Source organism: Amblyomma americanum, chromosome 1 (assembly GCF_052857255.1).
Source record: "Amblyomma americanum isolate KBUSLIRL-KWMA chromosome 1, ASM5285725v1, whole genome shotgun sequence".
NCBI lineage: Eukaryota > Metazoa > Arthropoda > Arachnida > Ixodida > Ixodidae > Amblyomma > Amblyomma americanum.
In genome coordinates, this window is record NC_135497.1 from 15019493 (window position 1) to 15041921 (window position 22429).

General features: G+C 48.6%; 1 protein-coding gene across 1 annotated transcript in view; it reads right to left on the minus strand.

The window, feature by feature from the left end:
- Positions 1-22429, minus strand: part of LOC144110263 (transcription elongation regulator 1-like) — a 151089-nt gene that overhangs the window by 100109 nt on the left and 28551 nt on the right. The window contains 5 exon segments of the mRNA XM_077643107.1: positions 635-677; positions 2295-2550; positions 8868-9019; positions 9794-10093; positions 13616-13876. Coding sequence (XP_077499233.1) covers positions 635-677; positions 2295-2550; positions 8868-9019; positions 9794-10093; positions 13616-13876 — 1012 coding nt within the window.

The window sequence follows — 22429 nt, forward strand, 5'->3', positions numbered from 1 at the left end:
GCGTTCGTGCCCCTAGTGTTTAGCATCGTTCAGTTTGACGAGATCCGGCAGCTTTGTGCTAGATAACGCGAATGTGCTGAACACCGGCCCTGAAGGTTAGGCGCGCGTTTCTTACTGGGAGGTTAAAAACAGGACACCCCCCCACCCCTCTGCAGCAGCTCTCCTCAATATATATATATATAAAAAAAAAAACAAATTATGTTATTGGCGGTGGCAGCAGCTTGGGACACTGCCAAGGTCCGCGCTGGGCGCGCTCGCCCCCCCCCCCCCCAACCCCCGTGAAAGTTCCCTGTGAAACTTGTGAGGCAGTCCAGTCAAGTTTCACTCTGACACATGACCACTCTTTCAAGTAATCTTTTTTCCAGTGCCTCTCCCCTTAAGACCAACCAGGAAACTGGAGATCTCAACTTTCTATATCTGCAGACTGCTCAACATGCCTACACCATACAGACACTCGATTACTTTCACATTATTTATTGACGTTTGAGTGCTTGTGCACCACTAATCCTGCAGTAGCTGCAGACAAGACTCAAACTTAAAAAGCATAGTAAATAGGTGCAATATAGCCTGCCTGTTGCTTCCAGGCGGAGTAAATCAGGTAACTTGGTGCTTTCGACATGGAAGCACTACTCACTTCGTCTTCTTCGATGGTGGCTCTCCATCCTTAGCAGAGGCATCTGCGCAAAAAGTGAGAGGTTGCGTCACATTTCTCTTCCATCTCACGTTTCTCAAAGGGACCGGCCACTGACCAAAACACGTCACGAGATTATGGCAGAAATGAAAAGATTGTGCCTCACTTGCAAGATTTGACCAGTGCAATATCAAAGAAACGGGATTTATATTTTAATTTGGCATTGAAAATCGCATAAAAAGCCATTTTGAATTGAAATCCGCCATTATCATAGTAGGCCACTACGAGACCACATATTGGTAAAATATCATTTATTTGTTTAAGTGCATAATGTTTTTTTTTTCTTTCAGGAGCTGTCGTCAACATTTTATTATAGTTTACACTCTCGCCACTGCACCCTTCGACGAAAAGCAACACTACCTTCGCATCGTCGACCATGTGCTTTTAGCTTTTGTAACTAGATGGCACCACAGTGCTTTGAATTTCTTGGATGGAGTGGCAACCACGGTCAACTAAAACTTTCATTGATGAGGTGTACCGTCACTGTCCTGCAACAGCTTTAAATGCGGAAACTAAAATGGACGCTGCTTTATGCTAAAATATCTTATTACTCTTTGGCGTGAGAGATTTATATTAGTTTCTGGTACAGCAATTTTGACAACGTGCAATCGCCATCGCTCTGTGTGATCATTGTTTCCAGCATCGGGATTAAAATGAGCGCATGCACCGAATTAAAATTTCTTAATAAAAATTTTTGTACAGAGTTTTCAACAAAACCGCTGCAGAATCCAGCACCTTAGACAGCCAGCATTCCATTGTGCCAAAAAAAATTAGGTCCTTAAAATTCAGTGTTCAGTCCCTGTAAGTTTCCAGTACAACAATGCACGTTTACACATTACACTGACAAACTATTCAAGATCAGCAGCATGTCAGCATGACAGCATGAAGCAAGGACTTGACCAAATTTTGGCTTCGTATTCAAATGATGCACAAGAAGTCAATTAACAAGGTTCCCCACCTACAATATGCCTATGCATGAAAAATGTAAATTTTTCCCCCAAGTTGTTTCATTCCATAGACGACTGGCGAGGCCATGATGTAACAAATGAGTTGAGGCAGTGCTGAGGTCACATGAGGCATACAAAAACGCGATGTAATGGCTGCTTGTTTATTTGCAGAAAGGAAAAGCGCAGAAATTGCAACTGTCTCACTTTGTCAGTGGGCACTCCAAATGTGCCATGGGAAAAACAAAAAAAAAGAACACTGGACATCCGGCAAACCACAGTTTTTTTTAGTCAGCATCTTTTTTTTTCCCCACGGAGCGGTTGAGGTGGCCACAGACAAAGTGAGTCAGTTACTGTGCATTTCGTTTCCAAAAAACCAAGGCTGCAAATAGGACTTGACTGGGAACCAAACTGTCTTATTTGCTTCGTGCAAGCGAGCTCAGTTTTTCCAGGCCATTATACACCCTGCATAAAAGCTCCAATCTCGGTGAAAGTAGAGCCTTTGTCAATAGAATGCTGTTATCTACTGATATAGGCCATTTTCAATTTGTCCATAGTATCCGTTCCATATGATTTTGTGAAACACGTGTGAATCTCAGCACCAAAAACACCCACAACTGGCCTGAAAAAGAATACAGGAGCCGATGAGGGATGTTTACCTTGGCCCTTCACTTCAGGTTGAACAGGAGGAGTTTGGACCATTTTGTCGACATCAGTCCGCTTCTTCAATTCAGCTGGCCGCTCCCAAACGGAAGTACGTGTACTTGGGTTGAAAAAAAAAACACGGTTATCGCCAGTCCACACGACACACCACGGCGTGCCCGGAACAGGTGTGCTTGACACCGGCTTTGTCTTGTCTTGAGGTTTTGCAGGCGGTCGTTTCACAGGAGCAGCTGCCTGTCCTCCCTCGATGCTCTAATGCAAACAGAGGAAGAGAAGACCGTGAGGTGCAAGCATGTACTTAGATTCAACACCCACAGATGTTTAGAAAATGAATTACCATTTCTTGTTTTGTGTGAGTTGGCCTTTTTCATGTACAAGTTTCGTCCCACACACTGCACTCCGCGGCAACTTTTCTTGGCAATGCTGCCAAAGCTATGGAGCCAAAAGTTGCTGCTTCTTCATATGCAGCAGAATATAGTACAGTAAAACCTCGTTAATTCGAAATCGCTTAATTCGAACTTCCGGTTAATTCGAACTGACGGCCGGGTCCCGGCAAAGCCCTGTGTATTTCAATGGGTCAAAACTCCCGATAATTCGAATATGCCGGTATCCACGTCGGTTAATTCGAACTAGGCGCCGATGGCTGGCATTGCTCCTCGCATATAGAAGTCACCTCGTAGCAAATACAATTCGCTGAAAATTTTAAAAAAAACAGAATGATGAGAAAAAAAATAAGCCAGCACGTATGTCAGCACGCACGAGGTGAGACGTGAATTTCGTTGCCCGAACCAACCCTCCGGTGCATGCCGTAGCAGGTTTTCGCTGCCGGAGCGTCGAAGCATTAGCTTGTCTATTTTTGGCTGACGCGCGGTCACGCGGGTAGCCACCCTACCGCGGGCGCCGCCTATGCTCCGGCCACGGTGGCTCCGGCGCAAGCCGTTGCAGGTTTCCGCTGCGCCGAGGCGGCCGTGACCATTGGAGACGCACGCGACCATGGAGGAAGTAAGTACTCGGGAGAGGCGGTTACGTCACATTTTTTTGAAGCCGCGCTTTTTTTCTGATGGAAATAAACGTTTCAATCAAGCGGGCCTCCCCGCCCCGTTCCCCCGCTTCCCTCTACTTCGGCGCCGTCCCAGCGTGCCTGCCCATGCAGCAGACGACGCCGCTGCGCCCAGCGTTCTATTGGCTGCGCCGTCGGCTAAACTCTCCCAGTAGCCCTTGCGAGAACGCGCGACTTCCGGTACCCTTTTTTTGTGCAGCTCGGGAAGCGAAGACTCTATTCTTTCCTTCATCCTGCACGCAGCACCCGGCCCCTCTTGCGCCTAGTCTTTGTTGCCGCAGTGTCTAGCGAAGTTTGTGTTGCGTGCTTTTCCTCGTTTGTTTGGTGTCTCGCTGGTGACGTCTCATCGACTGTGCCAATCATGGCAAACCGAGGAAAGTACTCCGCAAAGGATTTGAAGACGAAGGTGGAGATATTACAGGAGGTCGAACGTGGTCTCCTAACAAAGACAGCGATCGCAGAGAAGTTTGCAGTCAAGAAATGCACGCTGTCCACATACCTCAAGAACAAGGACTCGATCTTCAATGCGTATCAAAAGGATATGGAGCCCTCGCGGAAACGACTAAGAACATCGGCTCATCCAGAGATGGAGGATGCTGTAATGACATGGATTAAGGACGTTCGCAGCAGGAACATTCCGCTAAGTGGACCAATAATTGCCGCAAAGGCAGTGGACTTCGCCAGCCAGATGGGCATAAGTGACTTCAGCGCGTCGGAAGGCTGGTTGTCGCGTTTCAAGGCCCGTCACGGACTTACGTTTAAAAGCGTTTGTGGAGAGGCAGTTGCAGTCGATGAAGAAACGTGTCAAAATTGGATCTCAGGTCAACTAAAGGACTACCTTGCCGATTACTCGCTCAGCGATGTGTTCAATGCAGATGAAACCGCGCTTTATTTTAAGTTGCTGCTGAACAAGACTGTTAGTTACAAAGGCGACCCGTGTTCAGGCGGGAAGAGAAGCAAGGAAAGAGTGACGGTGTTGGTGTGCGCAAACGCGACTGGCACGGAACGGTGCCGCTTGCTAGTTATAGGCAAAGCAGCGAAGCCTCGCTGCTTTAAAGGGCTAAAAACTCTCCCTGTTGATTATACTTTCAACAGAAAGTCGTGGATGACGCGAGCAATTTTCACGGATTGGCTGCGCACACTCGACAGGAAGTTCGCGGCACAGAACAGGAATGTTCTGTTGTTCGTCGACAACTGTTCAGCCCATTGCGACATCAGCGGACTGAAGGCGATCCGTCTGGCACTTCTGCCGAAAAACACTACGGCTGTGCTGCAGCCTATGGACCTTGGGGTTATTAAAAACCTCAAAACACTGTACAGGCGCCACCTCCTAGAACGGATTCTTGTGTGTATGGACAGCGGCAAATCGTACGACGTCAATCTCCTCAGAGCCTGCCACATGCTGGCAACATCGTGGAATGCTGTCAAGGCGGACACAGTCGCAAACTTATCGAATGTGCGGCTTCATTGAAGGCCCAGAAGCCTGCAGCACGGCAGAGCTGGATGCTCAGTGTGATGACTCCGTCGCGCTGCACCCTGCCTACGCTGCTTTATCGGAGGGTGTTGACTTCCAGAGCTTCGTAGACGTTGACAGCGGCGTGGAGACATCGGGGGCCGTTAAGCGATGCCGAGATTATTGAAGCGGCCTGCGGTGACCAGATGCCGCACAACTCGGGCGCGGCGAGCACAGCTGACAGCGATGACGAGTCCGACGGAGGCGAAGATCCATTGCCACCCCCGAGTGCATGTGAAACAGCGTCAGCACTCAATCTGGCTGCGCGCTACTTGTCCGCCGATGATAATTCGGACGCTGCGTTGGAGCTGTTGGGAAAGTTGCAGACGATGCTTGTCGAGTCACGGCAAAGAAAACAAAAACAAATGCGCATCACCGATTATTTTTCTCTTTGATATGCTTTGCCAATCTGCTGTTAATAAACATGTTTTTGAAGCATAGTGTCATATTTAATCATTAAGCTTGCTGCTTACGCAAATGCATTTTGATGTTAGCTCCAACCGCATAAACAAATTAACTTTATTTCCTTCGACATTCGGGCTCTATGATTTTAATTCGCGCAATCGCCCGCCGCAAATGTGTAGTAGCGCGTAGTAAGAGATAACGATCTCAGATATGCCTGTTTTAGCTTCGGCCCGTGCTGCCGGGCGTGATGGCCGCTTTTTTTAGCGCCCGCTCGTTAATTCAAACTCCGCTTAATTCGAACAATTTTCCGGTCCCCCTCGAGTTCGAATTAACGAGGTTTTACTGTACACAGTTTTTTCCTTATTCGTAATACAATCAAACATCTATCTAAACTAATTATAAAAGTCGGCAATCTTTCCTTACATCCAAATTTTCTTTAGACGCAACTTTGAGAGAAGACTCGAAAGAAGAATGTATAACGGCAACCAAAATAAAAAAACACTTTCTTCTTGATAAAGAAGACTTTGTTTCTTGACGAGGATAGTTTTTAGTGAAAACTGTGAAATAATGAGGTCACGGGTGATGCTGGCTCTTGATGTTCCATTTCTCCTTTTGGCCCCTTCCAAACATTCAGTTTCTCTCCTCCCAGGGTTGGCAGTTTTCAGCGCCACGACCTTGTGAGCCACACCAGTCGCAGCCAAAAATTTGGCAACTTCCTTTCAGACCAAGAAGAGAGGCACATCTCGGATACTGAAAACGCTGCACGTGCAAACAGCAGCAGCTGTTCACAGGAAGCGGGGTAGCCACACAGGTGAAGGGGCAGCGTCAGTAACCTGATGCGGCGCATTCGTGCATGCGGTGTCAGTTTCATACCTCAGAAATAAAACATCTACAGTGCAATCCAATTATAACCGCAGCAGAGACCTAATGGTTGAGCATCCGCCTCACATGCGGCAGGTGCGGGGTTCAATCCTCAGTGCCGCCGGGTACCCACTGGTGATAAAATGGGTGTTACAAGCTTCCCCTGGCCTGGTGTTCGGCTTATTCAGTGTGAAATGCTTGGAAAATGGGTCTTTGACTCCACCTTGAGCAAAACGAAAATACCTTGTACCATGGCGCTCTTTGGCCACAGATGCCCTTGCACCATAAAAATTCACTACCATCATCATCAGCAATCGAATTACAATGATACTGAGAAAACAGGAAAATCCAATCATTATAATTGATTATCGTTATATATGGACCACAACAAAAACGCAAAAAGAACACACCCACGTATTCCCCCATGCATGTAGGCATTGCCCCATGCATGTAACCACTGCAACCGTCACTCCTGTCAAGAACGCACAGCATGTCGGCGCTCTGTCAAGTTATAAACACCCCGTGATGTAACCAGCCCAAAGCATCCTGGTGCTCTGCCAAGGTCTGCGCTGCATGCCCAGTTCATGAGCTCACAAACGGGCGGAAATGGTCGAAACTACGCACGTGTGAGAAAGCGTTGCACAACGGCAGCCAAGCAAGCTCTTCCCTCCATCTTCCAGCAATTGCGACATTATAGCACTTGGTCCAGAAGGCCGTACGCACGCAATGCCTTTCGCAGATCTCACCCCGCCGGTACGTTTGTGGAATTTGCACATGTTCCGCGTAGCCAGAACCCTATCGTTGAATCCGTTATTTTGCTAATAATTTTATCATTATATGTGGTTTATTTTTAGACAGGAGCAATGGGAGAATTGATAAATCTAACGAACTTGTTCGCTATAAGCCATATATTGTTACAAGTGGATTACAGTAGAACCCCGCTGTTACGTTCCTCCCTGCTGCGTTTTCCCGGCTGTTACGTCGTTTTCGTCCGGTCCCGGCATAGCTCCCATAGGATCCAATGTATTGGGTACCCCGCTGTTACGTTGTAGCCGTGAAAACGTTCCCGCATGATACGTCGCAACCTGGCACCCCGAACCCGGCCGGGCAACGCGCGCCAACCGCCATTTTGACGATTCTTGGCCAGGCTTGGCAACGGAATTGGCTACAAGACCATGGCCTCCGAGATCACCCCCTTGCACGCGCGTGGGTAATCTCGGAGGCCATAAAAAGCCGCAAGCGAGTTGGAGAGATTGCCACTAGATGGCCACTGCCTCGTCAGCCGAAGTGAGTAAAACCCGCGGGCCCGCAGCAATCCAGTCTTGTTTGTGCGGTTCAACCCATCCGAGTCGTCCGTGTCCTTCCGTCAACAGCTACGCTGCCTACGCCTCGTCAGGCCTCGCTAATCCAGTCTTTCTTGTTTGTGCGGTTCAACCCATCCGAGTCGTCCGTGTCCTCCCATCAACACCTACGCAGCCTACGCCTCGTCGGGCCTCGCTAACACCACGAGCGATTTGTCGTCCTTTGATGGCGTCGCGCAAGCGCAAGGCGCTTTCCCTCGAGGAAAAGCTGGATGTTCTCAACGCAGTCGACAGGCAGCCAGCGCGGAAAAGAGTCGACATCGCCAAGGATCTTGGTCTTGACGAGGAGTAGCACGAGCCGCATGATTCCGGGGAGTTGGCGGACCCGAGCTTTGGAGAAGCCGTCGCGGCTCTGGACCTCCTCCGCAGGTACGTCGCACCTCAAAGCGACGCTGAGAGCAATGCGGCTTTCCAGGCCATCGAGAAACGCGTGGTGTTTTCCAGCGAGCGGAAAAAACGGCAATCGACCATTCTCGATTTTTTTAAGACCTAAGCTCACTTGATGTCGAAATAAATTGTTTCAAGGCAAAGCTGCACTGTTTTCATTAATTTTAGCACCTTTCCTCACTGTTGCGTTTTCCTGGCTGTTACGTTTTTTTTTTCGCTGTCAAGTGAAAAACGTATGAACGGGGTTCCACTGTAGTTGTTTCTGGCCCATAACTCGCCGATCAATTTATTTCATTCGCCACTAGGACCGGATGAATTTAATTCTTGGAATATGCCCGCCACAAACGTGTAGTAGCGCCTAGCTCGCGATAACCAGTCTAGATGTGACTGCTTCGGGTTCTGCCCGCGCGGCGGGGCGCTATAACTGCTCATTCTAGCGCCCATTCGATAATTCGAACAGTTTTCTGGTCCCCTTCGAGTTCGAATTAATGAGCTTTTACTGTAGTACAACATTCTTGCTGCCAGGAGGCTTGTTTTCAACAAAAAAAAAAAAAAAGCAGCCATCAGCAGCACTTCCGCACACTTTTTCTTGCGATGGTGGGGGCAAGATTACTGCACATCCGTGATCATCTGGATGCAGTGTGTCTATGTGCCATCCTGCATCTGCTTACAGCCTTGTCTTTTTTTTTTTCCCCCAAAAGGTACCAGCCAGCTGTCATACAAAGCAAGGCCGGCATAAAACTGCCTCGTATAATTGATGTTTTTAAAAGATTATCTCTATGAAGGATTTGTCGGGACCCAACCAATTCGTTATAAAACGTGGGTCGTCACATGACCGCGGGACGCAGAATCGAAAATACTTCCGAACAGCAGGAATTTGGCTGCAGCAGCATTTACTGTAATGAGGTTTGAACACACTTTTTTGGTGGCCTGCTTGTGTTTCAAGTAGAAAATGGAGAAGCAGAATGGCATTCACTCTCACCTTTGTGACTGCAGGCTTATCTGCCTGTGCTGCGTCTGCAATAGCAGGATCAGCTGTGCTTCGGGATTCCCCGCTCGCAGGGTTGACCACAGCCTTGGTTGCATCAGCACTCCCAGAGCCACTGCCATCAGGCGCCCCAGTTGCAAGAGCCTCTGCAAAGCACACCAGCACACTGTGAGCGTGCTGTCTGCAGGCCTGCTGCCATTACCTGCTAAGACACATGCCCTCAGCTCCTCAAGCTATGCAGTCGCTGGGTCACAAAGGTTCCATGCAAGCACAGGTGGCCAGACCATCGGAAGGAGACTCACTCAACTAACAAAGCAGCCCAGGACTATGCTGACCAACTAGTTACCAAAAAGTGGCTGCAGCTCTAGCAACACATGGTCACAAAACAGTCCAAAACAGTCACAAACAGTGCACCTACAATGCAAATGACATTTAGTCTTGGAGTACATTAAGGTGCACTCCTGATAATTCAAACAAAAATTTCTGGCTTCTTCCAGTCTGAATTAATGAGCATCTACCTCTCAGCACAGTCTACAAGCTGCACCTGGCACTCTCACCTCAAAGAAGTGGCTGCACAAGTGAGAAACCAATTACTCCGTCTTGTGCCCTCTTTCGTCTGTTTCCTCACATACTCTTTTCTAGATGCTGATGCTGAAGAATTGTAGCATTAACTCTGCAGTGCAGTATTGTAGAACAAAAGCAGACTGGCTCAAATGAAAGCTAATATTATCGCTTGCAGGTGGAACATGGCTAAGGGAAAAATTTGCAATTTTGTGAAGCCTATTTTATTTCAGTAAACTCATTTTTAAAAGATTATGTACTGACCCACCAGGCCAAAAATCGGTCCATGACTCCATTTGCACACTTTTTACATTCATCCCCAGGGCACTCTGTAACCAAACTGAGAATGTGGTACGCACTGTCCAGCTCAACAAGAGCTTCAGGACGGTCCCAGGTTGACTGCTGGGTACGCATGTTGTGGTAATAGCTCTTCCCATCAGTAGTCTTGTGTTCTGTCCACTGCGCAGCACGCTCACGAAGCTCAGACTCCCCTGTGGGGACTGCTGCAGGGGTGGCTGTGGCCGGTGTGGCCACCTGCAGGGGAGGCAGTGCCGCAGGCGACGGCACAGGGGTCACGAAGGGTGGCAGGCCCAGTGGTGGCCCAAATGGAGGCGGTGGCAGGCCAAGGTTGGGAAATCCAGGTGGCACCACTCCTGGAACTGCAAATGCCCGGTCTCATAACCTGCTAACACCTTCAATGCATGCTGACAACAAGAACTATTCAACGAAAACACTGTACCATCTGTTTACACCCCAAGTATAGCACTGCAGCACCACATATGGGGTCAAAGTCATGTCTGACCCAACAAGATGAATGCACTTGCAACATTTCGATTTTCTTCTTTCTTGCTTGCTTCGAGAGCACCGTGCGGACACTCAGTGAAGGCAGCTGTGCGGAGTTACCGGAGTTCGTGGTCACTGCAAATGTTGTGCATTATGTGTTGGGCTTAGTGGCACATAAGGCTATCATGCGCCAAGCAAATCAGGCTCTAAATGTACTTTAAAAATTTTCACTATATGCGGCCGCATTCTCGCGTAATACCGAACCTCGCCACATTGGTCCTTCAGTCGTTCTTTACCAGCTGAAAGATAAGCATAGTGCAGTGACTCAACCATGAATTATTAATGCGAAATCATTATATGGCTTATGCGAACGAAAAGCCAAAGTTGTCCGCAGAGAGAGTACGCAGACCGTGTCCGCAAAATGTGTCCAGAGAACGTGGTACCTCTCACGTGACTTCATATGTCAGAGTCAGATTTAATTGACTCAGTTAGGCTGAAAGTTGATGAAAGCATAGCTGTTGTAAACCTATGGGCCTGCCCATTTGCTCCAGCTTAGCCACAATCACTGCCACGTGCAGACACAGGAAAGATGAAAGAGATGTGAGAGGAAAGATAGAAAGGAGAGACGCGCATCACAAAACTGTGTCCGCCAAAGTGACGACGCCAGCTTGAAATTTCAACAGATACTCTAAGAAGTTAATTTGTTCTACCTAGTGACGACAAATGAACAAAATTTTTAGAAGTGGCTAACAGGACAGCTCTAAAGAAGACAGGTAACCTCAGCGACCATCCTTGGCTGGGCAACGATCTCAGGGCTGCTGCTGCTGACAGGAAGAAAGAAAAGGAAAGTGCATAGGCCTGCCTACTGGCTCAAGCCGAACGAAGCTCGCTGCCGCGTGCTGAAAGTGGCTGAGGTGCATCACCAAATTAAGCGAAGCACTGCGTCAGAATTTAGAGTTTCGTTTAATGAGTTTGTTTAGCGGGTAATAAATGAAAAGTTTAAGATATTATCCTTGCTTCTTTTAGGAAGCTACAAATGAATGAAATTTTAACAAGTGAATTGCCCCATAGATGCAAAGTGGAGTGGAAAGGGATGTGTTCATTGTAGAATATTGGAAAATATTTTTTTTCTTCACCGTTCAAGTTTTGCACATGAGAATAAAATGCAGTTTACTGTAGTCTCACCTCCAGATTTCTCACATAGAGGTTTGTCATCTATTTTCAGTAAGAAGTTGTGTGTCAGGCGTGTGTCCAATATGAAAACAGTATAAAATTACCTTAGTGAAAGGTCCTTGGTGTGCGCATGTCTTCCATTCTCCAAAGATGGGTTTTACCACGTGTAGGTTCTTATTTACTTCATTATTCCATACAGCCTGCCATTCCAGCAAACTATCGGCTGCCTTGAAGCATCGGGGCTTTTTGTATTTTCCAATTCTGCATAATTTGGTCGTGCAGACAGACGATTGTAGACACCGCAGAAATTGGCAGGCCTAATTCCTTGGCCACGTCAATGTGCCTTTTCTTGGGCTCTTCGTCCGTCTTCTTTAAAATATCCAGTTTGTCCTTCAAGGACAGTGCCTTCCGCTTTTGCAACATCGTACTGATTGCAGTACCTTTCGGGCTGACTCGATCAATGCTCGTAAAACGACACATGCAAACAACACACTGCACTTTCGTAGTCGTCGCGCACGAGGGAACAAAGAAGCGTAAGCTGCTGCTGGTGTGACGGTCTGCGCGCTGGCTGTAGCGGAAAGACCGGCGGAGTGGGCGCACAGGGACACGAGAAATGTGCAGAGGACAAATCGCGCCCGACCGGTTGGGTTGGCTGGTTCGCAGGGCGAACAGACCAATAAGCAGCGGTGCTAGCCTCGGGCAACAACAAAGTAAACAGAAAAAGGCGAAGAGGCCGCCCCCAAAAACTAGAGAAAGCTTCGCTTGCCTCATCAGCCTCCCTGCTGCAGGGGAATCCCAAACCGGCAATGGCGCACACTGCGCCGGTGGCGGCTCGACGGTCGTGGTACTGAAGTTCGTATCATCCGGTGCGACGCGGGAAAGTGTTCGGAACATCCGAATTTTGGCCATTGTACACAATGCATTTCGGCAGGGGAATTTTACGAATTCATATCACACCGAAATTCGTATCAACCGGGTTCGTATCACCGAGATTCTACAGTACATTCGATAATCCGGAATTCGTTTAACTCGGACATTTTTGCCAGTGCCGCGAGATCCGGGTTATCGAGGTTTTACTGTACAAGGCGCCAGGAACTGGCCAGTTGTTTGCACGCCTGCACTGTCGGGACTAAAGTCCCTAGATCACCTTTTTTAGTGGCTTTAGTCGGGACCACTCAGTGCATGCACACCAGCGGCACACGAAAGTGGATCACGCTATGCTAAATCTCTCTATTGATGCACGCAGAATTGCGGCAGGCACCTGGCAGGTACAGATCTGGGTGCCGCGCTTCTCCCTGCTCGTGTCTTCTGCTGCAAGCAGCGCAGATCGGTTCCGGCAGATATGCAGGAGCGCAGGCATGCAGCACGGAGTCGGGGCTTGGGTAGCGCGCATGCCGCGTTGCTATCCTGAAGTACAAAGCAAAAGCTCCGAAAAAGTTATTCGCTTGGGACAGACACTTCCCGAGATTTCAAATACCAAACATGCGGTTCGAATCGAATATTGACTACTTTACTATTCGCGGAAGCGGAAGCACCTACAGGAGTGCCAGAACGGCTATGTGGAATTCTGCGTAGCCAGCAAAAGCATCTTCTGGATTCGATCAGCATCTCGCAAACAGGTGCAGCCGCACACTCTCACCGCCTCCCACAGCAAATGCCCGGGGATGGCTTTGCCCCAAAGATGCCGCGCACATAGAGAGACCCGACCGCCATTCTCGCAGCCATGCGACTCTCCAAGCATTCATTTTTTTTTTCGTACTCCGAGGTCAGTTTGAGCATAAAATATTTTGAGATTGAGTTTGAAGTGTGTTTAGTATGAAAAACCATTTTTCCAAAAATCGACTTTTTCGCAATTTTTTTCTCCAATCTCCCGACCTGCATCCCCTTTTAAACACTTGCATCCGCTGTAGTCAGCACCATGCGGCCTAAGCGGCTAAAGGTGAAATAAAACCGAAAGTAAACAAGGACTGCTTTTGGTTTCAATGGGGCTCGCCAGTTTGCTGTGCTCCTGCATGCTTGTTTCTAGTCGTATGCTCAGGTGCCATTCCAGCTTAGGTGTGACGCAAGTGTTAGCAACAATGCCTGTTTGACGCTACAGGTGACTTTCCCCGTCCTGTGCAGTTTGGTACAGTGCTTCCTTTAGATTTCCAGACAGAACGCCCACACCAAGGTCCCTATGTTGACTGGTTAATTTACACAGCAAAAAGAGGAGACTGCCGCCATACCTGGGGGCATCCCAAACGGTGGTGGGGGCAGCCCAAACGGTGGCGGCAGGCTGAATGTGGGTGCAGGCACAGCCAGAGGTGGCTGTACCAGCGTTGACAGAGAGCCAGGGCTGGGAGGGGGCACCCCCTTTGGAGTTTCCTGTTGCTGCTGCTGTGCAGAGGGCCGATCAGGCGGTGGGTCCCCACTGCCAGCAATTGCCGGTGGGGCAGGTCCAGGCGGGGCCGTAGTGGCAGCTGCAGGGGCTGCAGCAGGCTGCTCCCCTGTAGGCATCCATCAACATTCAAAACTTCACATCTGCTGTTTGATTTGATTTACAGAGCACGGCTTTAATAAATTTAAACCTCAATATAACTGGGCCAATAAATTTTCATTAACTTTGTAACAGTGGAATTATACTGCTACATTGAAATTCATCTTTTGGAATGCGAAAAACCCTCCAAAATGTATCACGAAATGCTCAAGAAGCCTATCCTCTGCTATCATGTGCCAAAACACAGGCAGTTCTGACTTCTTTTCTATGTTTAAGGGGGAAGGTGGGGATCAAAGGTGAACTTTTTTGTTCTTTGGTGTACAGCAATGAAATCTGGCATGCTTATTGGGAAGTCCACTGAATGATTAAACACAAAATTTCTCTGAAATACCTTAATCAGCTTTGACACTATACATTTTTATGTGCTCCACTGCTATACCAAAAACGTTGCCTTTCCCCGTCATTTAAAAGCGCAGTGAAGCAATGCTTGTTTACAAAGTCTAATATAAATCTGCTCTTCCTCTGCCTTTTACTTTTACTCAGTTTTTGCACTGTTTTATCTGCACATGGTGTATTATTTAAAATCATGCTACTAGTTACTGTTCACTTTTTAAAATAGCGTATTTGTTGACACTGACTGGTTTATGTGTTCTCAAACCATTACAATTTTATATGATGTTTGCCTTTTGTTAGCGTTCCTATCTGGTCTATTAATCCATGCTTACTTTTTATGACCAACTTGTATTGCTTTGCATGTTTATCTGCTAATTAGGAGGTCCCCATTCACTTTGGGACCTCCTTATGCAATACTATACAACTGCACTCCCTTTTCATGTATGTATTTATCTAAAATAAATCTCAAACCTCGAGATAAAGCACCAGTTGTGGAATGCTGCCTGAAACGCAGCATTCACAAAGACATGTAGCTCGCTTAGCCCTCACACATCGCTTTAGCTGGACTGCAAGCCCCGTGAAGGACCCCAATCACCCAAACACTGTCGCAAACCGCGAAGACATGAAAACAAAACCATGCCGTTAGGAGCCTAAGGCAACTAACACTGCAGCAGCCTTAGCCTAACCTTAGCCTAACGCTGCAGCAGCCTTATCACGCATGCTGCACCATACGCAGTGCAGTCAGGTACGGTTGCATGGGCTGGCTTTGAGCCTAATGTTTATTGTCGTGCGTTTTTTTCTAGTCCTCTGTGTACTTAGTTTTTATATTCCAACTGACGAAAACTGAGAATGATCGAAGCAGTCACAGCACAACAACCACAGAGCCACAAACTCGCCCCATCCATATAGGCAACCTGCAACGCAATTTGTCGCTACCCATGTCACCACCTAGTGACCACAACAGTATCAACTCCGAGTCAGCCAAGAAGGCTACTAATCGCTGGCCCCGTTTTGCTTAAAAAGCAAGCATTTGCATCAAATTAGACTTAACTGTCTTACATTAATTGGTCTCTTTGGGCTCCTGTGACACTTCAACTGCCACAGATCCGAAGTGGAAGAATAAGCGGCGGTACTGCCCCGTAACAAACTGCCGCAGTATCAAGCCAGTCACGGAGGAGACCCAGACAAGAAAAGATCACTTCCCGTTGAAAGCGTTTACCTCGTGTAGGTGCGAAGTGCTTCTCGCTGCCGGAGTGTCTAGCCATTAGTGCCACTACACTTGCAGTACCGCACGCACAAACTAAGGAATGCATTTTGCTGGAAGAGGAGTAATCAGTGGTGTGGTGTGGGGGAGCTAGCAGCAGTAGTGGTGCATGGTCATGCACAACGATGAAGAGGCCGTGACTGCAACAAACGCCCTGGCAATGGATGTGGAGAGCGTCTCTCTCCTAGTGAGCAACTTTACTCCCGGCCTTGTGTTCGAACATTGCTGCAAAGGGACTCAACATCCTTACAGCAGTTCAGCACGTCAGAGAATTCTTTCCTTCTGCCAACGAAAAGCACTGTTCCTCACTGAAACCAGGAAGATAACTGGTCATTAAGAAATAATGCATAGGTTGGTTTGCTATGGCGTGGGCAGTTTAACTACCTCCATTATGTTTACATAGTGAATGTTAGTTGGCACACCTGCCAGACTGAAGGCTTTCAAATAAGTAAAGCCTTCACGACAACGGGACAGCAGGGGGTAACCAGCAACACTTTTTTTTCTTTTTTAAAAAAAAACGGACATGCAGCTTCTTTCAGCTTATGACAAGATAGCACCAAAGCTTCTTCACACGTGGCCGGACGTGAGGAAACACAAACGCCAAACAGCAGGTGACTGGTGTGGAATATCGGTGCGCTGGAAGAGAAGTATAACACGGAGGAAATCAAGGGAATCCCGAATTGGTTTCACAGCCTTGCCGAAGCGGCAACTGATAAGCCTTCAATAAACAAACAAATAACGTCCGCGACAGCGCGATCGTTGTTCTAAACGGTGTGCAGCACGGCTGGCTGACTGATAAGCGCAGCCAATTACCACCGCCGCTCCGGGCTGGCCAGACTCTCTATCGTAGCCAGATTAACAGCCTATCACCGGGGGCCTGCAGGTCATCAAAATACCTGCAGCTGTGCGCATGTCAGAGGGGTGCCAGAAGCAATGTAACATGCAGTTCAGGCCTGGGGACGAATATATGGGCGATCGGTTTGTCGAGCAGGTCATGCCGCAACGCAGCACCACTTTAGGAGCCCATCCAGATTGAGCCATGACAGCCCCTGAGTAGGCATGTGCGAATAGTGAATTTCTAGTTTGAAGCGAATACGAAGCGAATAGTCATTCTGTTCGTATATTTTCGAATCAAAGCGGGTATTTTCTGTGGAAATCGGGTACAGACTGTGGAAAGGTTTCCTTGCCACTGGTTCTTCACCAGAGGTAGTAGGGGTTTTCTGCTCCAGGACTCAGAGGTGTGTACGTAGTCCTCCAACTCTAGCAGTGGCCGTCTTGATACAGTGTTCACAGTGCTGGTCGGGGCCAAAGGTCCAAAAACGCTCCACACATCACTGTCGGCAGTTGGTGCAGATGCAGTAATGCTGGAATCCATGTCTCCTTCCAGTGGAAGACTTTTCTTTACTGCTGAACAGACCTGATTCTTCAGCCATTGTGCCTCACTAGGAAGACTGTAGCACACTGACTTAAATCGAGGATCTGAGACCGTGCTCAAAGCACATGGGATTTGCATTTTTATATCCACAAAGCAGGACTTCATATTCTGGAGCAGGTTTCCTGCAAATATGGCATCTTTGCCACCACCGTACTGCTTCTGTGTCAACAGGAGTTGCATGCAGTGTATTAGTGGCACAACTTATGAGAGGGTCGGGTGCTTCTCCGAGCAGCTCTCCCTAGTGGCTTCCTCTACACATATCAACGCTGATGTTACTGCAGCCATTAGGCGCCACTCGGTTGACGACAAGATTTGTAAAATCACAATATGGGTCCAGATTCATACATTTTACGTAAGAAAAATTCGGAACAATTGGCAGGTATGAGTTGGCCATGGCTTCACAAACACGTATGCTGAGCACGTCGGGTGTACAGAGAGTGGTCAGAGACTACAGTAAAAGCTCATCAATTTGAACTCTGTTAATTCAAACTTACAGTTAATTCGAACTGGCGCCCGGGTGCCGGCACAGCCCTGTGTATTTCAATGGGAGAAAACTCCCAATAATTCGAACAAGTCAACAACCGCTACGGTTAATTCGAACTAGGAGCCACTGGCTGACACTGGTCCTCGTAGATAGAAGTTGACCCATAGCAAGTAAAACACGCTCCAAATTTACCAGAGATTTAAAACAATGGAAAATAAAAATAAAAGCAGAGTGCACGAGGCTCACGGAGCCCGCATTTCGGTGCATGCCATAGCAGGTTTTCGCTGCCGGAGCACTCGCCTGCGCTGCTGATGCTTTGGCGCGAGCCGCTCCAGGTTTTCGTTGTGTCGCCGTCGTTGGGTCGCGATCACGTGGTGCAAACAACGTAGTATGGTGGTTCAGGCGATGACAGCTTTTGTTGACGCCGCGAGCGCGAGCTACATTGTGGGATACACTGGTATCCCCCCTTGCCTTCCGCGCCAGCGGCGATTGTTGACTTCCATGCACGTGCTGGCCACCAGGAATGTGGACGGAATGCACCCCTGCGACTCCGCTCATTTCTGCCCCAGCACGAACGTGACGTCACGGCAGGGCGCTGCCTTCTGCGGAGAGGGCTGCATGCCTAAGCTTGACGGCAACGATTTGCTGCTAGGGAGGAAATATCCGAGGGGATAAAAGGGGGAACTCGCGACGGGAAAGACTCTCACCGCCGGACCTGACCGGACTGACCTAAAGAACCCTTTCGCTGCCCGCCGGCCCCCGAACCCAGATCCGGTCGACGTCAACGACTTGGTGAGCTACTGAAGATCTATTTTACGGATAGAACATTCTTCCGCAGTGTGCTTTGACTCGCGTTAGGATAATAAACTATTTCCTAGCGTGCCCTGCCGTTGCCTATTTTGTCCGGACCTGGTGTGACTGCGACTCTGCGCCACGGGTTGGAGAAACGTGTTGCGTACTTGAATAACACCTGCGTGTAGCTGGCACAGAAGCTCGCCTTCCCGGCCGACTGGACGCAGAGTGACCCCATAATGCGGACAGCAGCGTGGTGACATTGGAGCCTTTGACTGACGCCGATATAATTAGGGCTGCATGCTCCCAGCAGGCATCGCAGGTCAGCCGACAGTGATGAGTCCGATGGCGGCGACGTGACTACCGTAAAAACCGGAATATAGGTTGAACTTTTTTCAAAAAAATTGGCTGTGGTTTAGCTCTGGTTAACCCCACTTGAATTGTGAAAGCTTCGTTTCCTCGGCACGTCGTCTACGCAGCGTCTCATTTCGACGCTCTCAAGAACTGAAAGCGGTCTCTTCCACAGTTGATGAGTTACTCCGGGACGTGGCACGACTTCGAGTCGCATCTTCGTTACAACGCTTCTCGAGTTGTGTGGCACGTTCTTCTGGCATTTGCGTCTTTCACGCTCTCCATAACGACTACAATACACTGAGGAGAACCATATATACATATATATATATATACACACACACACATATATATATACCCCCCTGGGAGGCGACACCTCCTCTCCCTCTACCCCAGCGGAGCACATCTGGTGGAGCGAGCAGCGACGGTGACGGCGTCAACGGCGACGCCATCTGTTGAAGTGCGGCTGCGGCGTTGCTAGGCAACGATGGCCCAAGGTCGTTCATCGGCCACGGCATACGGCTGAAGTGCGATCACGAGACAAGCTGAGCTGGCTAGCGTAGTAAAGCTTCCAGTTTAAAAAGCATGCTGAAAAGTAGACCCCCGTCTTATAAACCAGTCATTGGCGGAAAAACTACGTCATCGAACAACTCGCGATGCTCCACACAGCAGGTAGACTTGATTGTGAAGGCCACTTTTGCCAACCAGGCTCGTTTTCTCTCGGCGCACCCCCTTGCCCATGTGCTCCCCTGACGTCACTTTGTTTGCAGACAGGGAGAGGTCTATTAGAAATACAGGGCTGCATGAGGCAGTCGCACCATGCTCCACTCCGTTTGCGGCATCTGTTGTGCCGCATAAAACAAGTTGTCTACGTCAGGCACACCACTCGCAGCATTCTCTTCCTAGTATAAACAGTCTACATGCAGTAATCTCTCATTATAATGAAATCACTTTACTTGAAATATTGCCTTATTCAAAATTTCTTACGATCCCGACCCAAACGCATGCATTTTAAGCCGCATTACTCGAAGTGCACGAAGAGCTTGACCCGCTTAGAGCAAAGTGGCGAGCGGCGGCGACCCTTTTGCGCATGCAGTGACAAATTAATACCGCCGACCAATTAGTCTCAGGCAGGCACAGCACAGGTCACAAAAGTACCAAACCTACGCCTAATGACCTGCCTAGTAACGGGTACAAAGCGAGTGCCGAGTGCCCCCAGCTGTTTATTGCGGATGCGAACGGAAGCGCACCCGAATCGGTCGCAGTCGCATCGCTGGTGTCCCCCGTCACAGAATCCAAACGAAAATAAAATTTTCGTGACGCTTTGCGATGCCAGAAAACCGCGGTCTCTTGGATGCCGAAAAGTGACCAAAAGACCGCGGGCAGACTAGCGCCGTAGCATTCCAAGGGGTACGTTCGGTGAGCAAAATTTTACCGCTCCAAAAAACATTGCTGGCACTGAAACGTGCCAAAAAAACACAAAAGAAGTGTCCCTCTGATTATGAGCCCATTCACGCTTCCGAGTCGCAAATGAGGTGAGCTTTCAGCAACCAACAGAGCTGCTCCCTGGCTGCCGTAGTATTCGCTAAGCCTAACCGTTTCACATCAGCCAAAACAGATGAAACTCTCGAAAACACACGAACAACGTCATTCCCGAGACTTTTCGCTTCAAACAGGAAGGCGACCCACAGGACGCGCTTGCAAGCGTGAACAACGGTGTTGTCGAGCTGCTGCCTGGTCGCACGCCCTTTGCCGTGTTCGACGCGAGGAGCTACGTTAACAAATCGGGAAGATGACTTTGGGGAAGCCGGTCTAGAAATTTGCTTGCCGCTTGTCATAATCGGCCTTCCTCGCAATAAAACACCGCCTCTAGCTTCGTTACACTTTTGACGGCGCAAATCGACCGCTAACTTGCCGAAAACACGAAAAATCCGAGCGTCGCCAGCGGCGAGTAGGCTGTCAACATGGCGGGCCAGTGCAACCACGGTGTTTCCCCAGCGATTTTCTCGAGCCGGTCATGCTTGATTCGCACCATCCGACTAGACAAACGGTCTAAATGCGTGTTAGGGTGATTGAATTTTGTTCCTAGACATCTGTCAACGGCGTGGACGCGATGCTGTGCGAACACTGACACTCGAACCGTAGAATTAGCACAGTGTCGTCGACAAGAGTGCACCGAAAAACTCTCGCCGAAGAACTCAATTGCAAACTTCACAGCTGTACACCTCGGGAAAAAAAACTGCCCGTAATCATGCGAAGCCCCCACTGCAAAACCGTTCAGTTTTCACAATCGCGCTGCGTACCTACAATAAGCGGCTAATCGTTTTTTGAGCACAACACACACAACCTGACTCGAGCCACGGCATTTCCGCGACCCTTTCCCCACATGAAAGCGGCCACTGTCTTCGCGATTCGAAATACCCCGAAGGTTGATTGGGTGGCGACCGCAGCCTCGTGCAATGCTTGGTCAGATTAGAGCAGGGGTTGCACGCGCACGGTAAGAACTTGGAACAGCCAAAGCTCACTGCCTTCTTTGCACCTGAATAAAGTTTGGTTCACTGAATACATTGTATTTTGACTTCCTCGCCGTTGCGGCACAATTATAGCTCGACTGCTTTAGATTTTCTCGGGTGGTTGCTTATATCGAATTATCGCTTATAACGAATTTTTTCGCCGTCCCGCTGACTTCGTTATAACGAGGAATTACTGTATCTTCAAAGAGCTCTCCAATGAACCACTTTATCGTTAAACGCTTCCTTACCCACCAGCTTCCCCACGCTTGCTCCACACTGGTTCAAGGCACCCGGGCTTATTAATGAAGCATGCTACCATAAAAACCGGAATATAGGTCGAACTTTTTTTCAAAAAACCATGGTGAAAAGTCGACCCCCGTCTTATATACCGGTCATTGGTGGAAAAAATACGGAAGTCTTGCAACAATGGGTGGCTGAAGTCAACAGCCTCCATCACCATCGCCATCAGCAACAGTGCTGCCATTTTGCGTTTCAGTAGATGCAAAGCGGAAGATAACGGCAATTTACCGTCGCCTTCAAGAAAAACAAGATTGAGTACGAGGAAGCTCACGGGAACCTGGCGGCACAGCGCGAATTTGGAGTATCTGAAAAGAGCATTCAGTACTGGCGGAGGCAGAAGCTGCGTATTACAACTTGCAGCAACCAGAAGAAAACATCATTTCGTGGGCAGACCGTAGTTTATCGAGAATAGGAAGGAAACGTTGCGCTGCGAGCAAGATCGCTGCCTGTGACTGCCGAATGCATCCGCGTGAAAGCGGCAGAGATCGCGCGTGCCTCTAGACTCACGAGGGCGCAATTCAAAGGCTCGCCATCCTGGTTGCGGCGATTCATGAAGAGGAGGGCTTTGCTCTACGGCGCCGTACTTGCCTGTGCCAGAAACAAACACGCGGGCCGATTGGTGCGCGATATTGTTAAAAAATTTGCCGGGTGTACATACAAGCAGCATTTAAATGAAATTAAATACTGTCACCATTGTGCAACCTCTCGAGTCGCATTTGTTTCAATGTAAGGATGTCTTCCGGTACTTTTTCCATTGAAAAAGATCTTTTTCATTTTTAGAATTGGTTAGTTAGGGGGTCGACCTATATTCCGGTCCAACCTATAGTCCGGTTTTTACGGTACTTCCAACCAGTGATAGCAATCATCAAAGCAGTCATGTCAACAGCTGCAATTTCCTGCCTGTGACCTTCGCGGCGTTTCTGAAAGCCGAGAGCAACAAACTCAAATATCAGGCATTATGTGAAATTTCTAGGCTTTATGGATAACGCGATATGGTATAGCAAAATTTAAAAAAAAAACAGAACAATAAA